This window comes from Quercus lobata, chromosome 10, assembly GCF_001633185.2.
Source record: "Quercus lobata isolate SW786 chromosome 10, ValleyOak3.0 Primary Assembly, whole genome shotgun sequence".
NCBI classification, from domain to species: Eukaryota; Viridiplantae; Streptophyta; class Magnoliopsida; order Fagales; family Fagaceae; genus Quercus; species Quercus lobata.
This window is the reverse complement of record NC_044913.1, coordinates 42,510,309-42,516,664: the sequence shown is the minus strand read 5'-3', so window position 1 is coordinate 42,516,664 and position 6,356 is coordinate 42,510,309. Positions and strand designations below refer to the sequence as shown.

General features: G+C 32.4%; 1 protein-coding gene across 1 annotated transcript; it reads left to right on the top strand.

The window, feature by feature from the left end:
- The first annotated feature begins 5,399 nt into the window (after positions 1–5,399).
- LOC115965999 (nuclear transcription factor Y subunit B-7) lies at positions 5,400–6,094 on the top strand. The gene has a single exon (XM_031085333.1). It carries the CDS (start codon positions 5,424–5,426, stop codon positions 6,027–6,029), a length of 606 nt encoding a protein of 201 aa, XP_030941193.1. The 5' UTR covers positions 5,400–5,423; the 3' UTR covers positions 6,030–6,094.
- Positions 6,095–6,356: the final 262 nt, after the last annotated feature.

Below are 6,356 nucleotides of genomic sequence, written 5' to 3'. Positions count from 1 at the left end.
ACAAATAAGAAAATATATTCTAAAATAACTCCTAACTGATACCTAACTGTAACAAGAATCAAATCTGAACTAAAAAGTATTAAAAGCATCTAAAAACAAAGAAATAATAACCCTCAACCTAAAATAACGAAAATTACAAATTAAATATCAAAATTAATAAATTACAATAATGAAATTGTAGATTCCGTTCTACATCAGACCCCTCCACTTGAAACAAACTCGTCCTCAAGTTCAACTTTGAAATCTGAAATCTTCCATGCCAAGAGAACAAATACTTTGAATACTTCATCTTCCTTGTCTTCTTGCCAAACATGAAAGTCATCAATTGAGCAACTTGAAATTCTTGTCCCTTGATCTTCATGCAATTAACAATATTCACCAAATAGGAGTCAATAATCAAATCAAATCATTCCACCCCAATAAAATCAATAAACCTTTTTTTTGGTGTCTCCTACCAAAATAATAGGAGCTTGAACGTTGCAATCATCTAACTTGACTTCATTGAGATCGTTGACAACTTCCTCTATAATTTCTTCTTTAATGGTTTCTACTATCTCAACCTCAAGATTCTATATAATAGGGTCTTCCTTAATCTCCTCCACAATCTTGATTTTAGGTTCTTCTTCTATAATAAGGCCTTCATTAATTTCCTCAAAAATCTCTATATTTTCTTCTTTGACTTCTACATATTCTTCAAGAAAAGTATTTTCTTCAACATGCAATTCTTCTTTTAGTGGTGGATTATATGGCTCTTTAAAATAATTCAAGTGTTAACTTATTGGCCAATAATAATCTTGTATTGTATACAACAAGATTTCTTCACAATCCAAAGGATAAAATTTGATAGCAAACATCTTTTTAATCATTGGCCTTGAATGAATTTTGTCTTTATCTAGTCGGATTCTATCAGATTGTACTCGTTCCCACCAACGTAAGGCATACTCACTAAGTTTATACAAAGCAAGTCCAACTTTTCTCTCATAATAAATATTCTCAAAGTCAAATAAATCTCCTAGATCAAGTAACCAATCAAGAAAATTTTCTTTATAAAAATAACCATTAAAACTTGCAATTCTTCTATACGGTCTATATGAAATTTGCTTACAAATAGGTTGCCGGTGAGTTATGTCTTTGCGATAGTTATCCCTATTGTTTTCGTGCTCCAACAATGGCATCTTAGCAAAGATATTTGTGAGTGCTAGCTGTATATCACGTAATACTTGCTAAGTTTTCTGTCACCGGAATTGCTACTGTCTTATACCAATTGATGTAGGATGTGGAAGTGTTAAGAAGCAGAACACGTCTACCTCTAGAAAAAGAAAATAGAAAGACAAAAATTTGAATTTTATTGATTGAATAATTGTTAAAAAACGTATACAAACTTAGGGCCTATTTAAGGGCTTCGAAAAACTTGACAGACAAGAAAATATATTCTAAAATAATTCCTAATTGATACCTAACCATAGTAGGAACCAAATTTGACCTAAAAAACATTAAAAAGCACCTAAAAACAAGGAAATAATAACCATAAACCTAAAATAAATAAAATTACAAATTAAATACCTAAATTAATAAATTACAATAATTAAATTGTAAATTTTGTCCTACATCAACCCTTTACAATCGGTATCATAGTATTGATCCGCAATGGCCGAAAGGACGAGAATTTCATAGCTCTCCTAAACTGTTGCAACTCAGAAAAAAATCTATTCACCATTTAACTAAGCAAATGATCGACTTAATGATATTCAGGCATCCTTGGGAACCTTCATTAGAGATTGAGTCCAAAGACAAGAACAAGCAGTTTGAGAAGCTCTTGCTCCAAATCTACCGAAACCTACTTATATTGAGTTCCCAAGATTTAAGGGAGAATATCCTTCTTGTTGGATATACAAGGCCAACCAATTATTTATCTTTTACAATAGCCCGGTACACCAAAAGATTCTTAAGGTCTCCTTTCACTTGGAGGAAGAGGCCTTGGTGTGGTTTGAAGATGTAGAGGAGTCAGGCATATTCATGAAGGGAAATGTTAACCAATGCTCTTAGGGCATTGATTTAGGAATTATTTTTAGAAACCTTTTATTAGGATAATGATAAAACAATAAATATTTTTGACAATTTTTTATATTTTCCATAAAAGTGATGTTAAAACTATCCTATTATGGTTTATTAACAATTGCTCTAAGGATATCCGTTAATATGAACCATTCATGAATTAGAAAGTGTTTATAAGAGCCTAGCAAATCATATTTGGATCAACAACTTATGATGTTCCAATGGATGCTCTTACAAGGTTGAGAGCAACATTTACAGTGGCTAATTACAAGGCACAAGTTGATGGTCTTTCCAACCTATTCAAGGGTCTTAGAGAGGCACAAATTGAGTTGTTTCTTAAGTGGCTTAAGAGATGACATACGACTGCCTGTTAGGAAGTTGAATCCCCCTTCGTTAAATGTTTCCTTCAGCCTTGCCAATGTCCAAGAAGAGTATATCTCAAAGCACCACAAAATTCAAGCAAGCCTCCCAACCAAGCTTACCCCTTAATTGTCATGGAGAAAAATCCCAAGATGCCTATTCAAATGATTTCCCCAGCGAAACAGAAGAATGATGTAAGAAAGGGTTATGCTACAATTTTGATGAAAAGTATCACATGAATCACCAGTGCAAGGCCTTGAAGCTCCTCTTGATGGAAGGGAACCAACCCACTCCAAGTGCGCAAGAGGTAGCCTATGTTCAAGAATTGGATAGAGAAGTAAGTAATGTCTTCCATGATGAGCATAGTGACATTTGAGGCTATCTTACAACTTCATTACCTAGTGAACTAGGTGCCTTAAAGGAAAGGGTATTGTTAGGAGACTAATGCTATGTTTGGAAGTTTGGAGGGAGAGGAGAGTAGAGGTGAGCAGTGGGGAGGAGAGTAGAGGGGAATGGTTATCCTCCATTTTGTTTGAATGTTTTTAAAATTAAGTATGGGGGAGGAGAATAATTAGCCTTTTCATAAATTGTAATTTTGTTAATATGGGAAGGGTAAATTGGGTAATTCATTTGGTCAAGCATTTCTATGCTCTACTCTCTCTCCAATTCTCTCCAATTTGGGGGAATTAAAAATGAGGGGGTTAGAAGTAGTTAGAACCTCTTCAAAGGAAACAAAGAAAGAATTTTAAAATGGTATTGAAGGCAATTTACCATGCGATAAAGTTTTTTCTTCTTTTTTATAATTTGGTCGGTGGGGGAGAAGGGATTTGAGCTTTGAATTTTTCTATTGGAAGCACTACAAGGTGCTAGATGAATTACAAAACTCTTGACTATACTATGCAGTTAGCCAATATTGGATAGGCTAATATTAAATTATTAATTATACTGGTTTAGTAAGTAGTATTAGCCACTAAATTGGTATGAATTTTTCTCGTAATACATATTAGATAAAATACTGGCTATGACTGAGAGGATTTTTCAGGTGTGGAGGTTAATTAATTTTAATGTTTATATATATATATATATATATATAATTTTTTTTAATGTTTATGGGTTTATAAGTGGACAAAGTTTGGCTACAATTCCCATTAAAAAAAAATTAACATGACTATATATTTTGAAAATCTAACTGTTGGATTGCATATTCGTTATGTTTTTACCATGGGTATCAAATTTCGTACTAATCGGATATTATTTACTATTTAATTTATAAAATTATTTTTATGCATAATTTTAGAACACAAAAACTTGAAATTTAAATATTCGATTGATGACATATTTATTGATCTTTGATCTTCTTGAAATTTTGCAAGCATGGAGAATACAAGAATAAAATAAAATCCTATGCTAAATTTGTCAAAATCCACATCCAATATATTTAGTGGAGTTGTTGCCATTGGCTACAAAACTATGTTCATTAGAGATAGTGTTGGAGAAATGTTGGGTCCTTTTGGGAACAACTTATTTAATTGAAATTGAAATTTTTTTACTGAAAGTGTAGAAAAAAAAAGGTTAAAAGTTAGCTAAATAGTATAATGACACTCATGAATATTACCAAAAAAATGCAATGAGACCCATGAATAGTATTAAGAAGAAGCTAAAAACTAAATAAGCTAAAGGAATTAAGCTCATCCCAAACTCGTCCGTTATGTTCATAACATTTTTTCACAACAAATCTTGAGTGGAAGGTTGTTACTAGTGGGCAAAAAAGTAATGTCATTGGTGGATTCAAATTAGAACTAGTAATAGCTTATTACCTAAAATTTGTTGTGAAAGTATTGTAAAAATGTTATGAACATAACATTTCTCATAGTGTTAACCTTGATATGGTATATTTTATTCTACTGACTTAATTGAAATAACATTAGGTATTGGTGGCTTTGGTTATAATCCCTATTTAGAAAAAATTTTAAGATCACATAAAATATCATAACTTTTGTCACAATTGTTCATATAGTAGATTATGAGTGGTAGAGAAAAAGTGGCAGGCTTATGTGAAAGTGATAGACAGTTAATCAAAGTCTATCACATAAGATTGTTATGACAAAAGTTGTAGTGTTTTATGTTGTATTAGAATTAAATCGGTTTAGATACCATATAGCATTGTTTTGCGTGGAATAACATCACTGGAAAGATAGGTATATATAACTGACCCTGAATGTTTGGAAAAACAACCATAACTGTTATAGCAAAGACAAACAATAATCATAACTGTTATAACAAGAAAGAGTATGTAAACAATATTTTATATTTGCACAACAGATTTTTGGCGACAAGCTGTTGGTGTTTTTAACTTAGCTTGCCATATTGACATCACTTTTTATTTATTAGTAATAACTTGCCACCAAAAATTTGTTCTAAAATGGTTGTTCATGTAAGTTACTCATAAAGAAACTAAACTTTACTTAAGAAATTACTGATATATGGCAGCCATAAAAGGAAAACCAAAAAAAAGAAAAGAAAAGAAACAAGTCAGTTCACTGTTTCTAAAAGTCTTCTTGATCATGGATATCATGCCACGTACGTCAAGAGGCCTGGTAGAATTTTTTTTGAGCAAAAAGTTGCTTAGATTGGGTAATAGCAGTTAAAATTGTCGAATAATTCTAGTACTACACACATGTTGTTGCAATTGTTTTTTTTGGTAAATTGTAATTGGTTGTTTGTCATTTTTATATAGATCCATTATTTTTTTTTTCTACTACTCGTAGTCAGCCACCTACGACAGTTGTGACAAACGTTGTGTGAAAGTGTGTGATCCTAAAATTATTCAAAATTACCTGCTCCACAAAGGGAGCGAGTCCCTTGGACTTAACTGTGAAATAGAACCAAGACATGCCTATCTTTATGCCGTTCTTTCCATTTTTATTAACCTATACAAATCCTAAATCAATCCCTAAGCTTTTACATCCCGTCAAAGACAAAGAAAGTAGTGAGAGCTAGAGAAGAAAATGGAAGATGAGAGCCATGGATATGGGTCACATGGACCCAGTGTAGGAAGCCCAGAAAGCCCACATTTAAAGAACAGCAGCAGTAGCAGCCACAACAAAGAGCAAGATCGCTTTCTCCCTATAGCAAATGTAGGCAGAATCATGAAAAAAGTGATTCCTGCTAATGGAAAAATCTCAAAGGATGCAAAAGAGACAGTTCAAGAATGCGTCTCCGAGTTCATTAGCTTTGTTACCGGAGAAGCATCTGATAAATGTCAAAGAGAAAAGCGGAAAACCATTAATGGTGACGATATCATTTGGGCTATCACAACCTTAGGATTCGAGGATTATGTGACACCTCTTAAAACATACCTCCAAAAATATAGAGAGATTGAAGGAGAGAAGCTTAACATTCCAAAGCAACAAAGATCTGAACAAAGGCTACATCAACATCAACATGAACAAGAACAAAATATACCATACAATACTCTATATACTTCCACAGGTCTCATGCCTCAGCCATCTTTCATGGCAACTGATCAGCCATTCCCTTTGCCTTTCTCCCCAAATTCAATCCAAAAACAATTACAGCCACGGGACCAGATGGATTCAGTGGGGCATTGGTAAGAAAAAGAGATAAAAATTGATTCTTTTTTATTGTATGTAAACTTCATTGCCTTTATTTCCTTTTTGGCTAGGATTTTAATGTTAATGTAATTCATATATTTATTGATTATTTATTGTAATGTAATGTTAGTATAAATATGAACACTTTGGCTCAGTGTTCTTTGGTTCACTAGAAAGTATAAATATTTATTGATTATTTGTATCAGATTTGTTAAATGCAAAGAGATGTAGTGATGTTTACTTCTTCTTCGTTTTTACAGATAACCTAGTTTACTGAAAGGTTGGCCAATTTTTTTTAAAAAACTTCCATTGGTACTTAAAATAACA

Excerpts from the sequence above, each read along its gene's own strand:
- LOC115965999 (XM_031085333.1), top strand. The coding sequence starts at position 5,424 with ATGGAAGATGAGAGCCATGGATATGGGTCACATGGACCCAGTGTAGGA.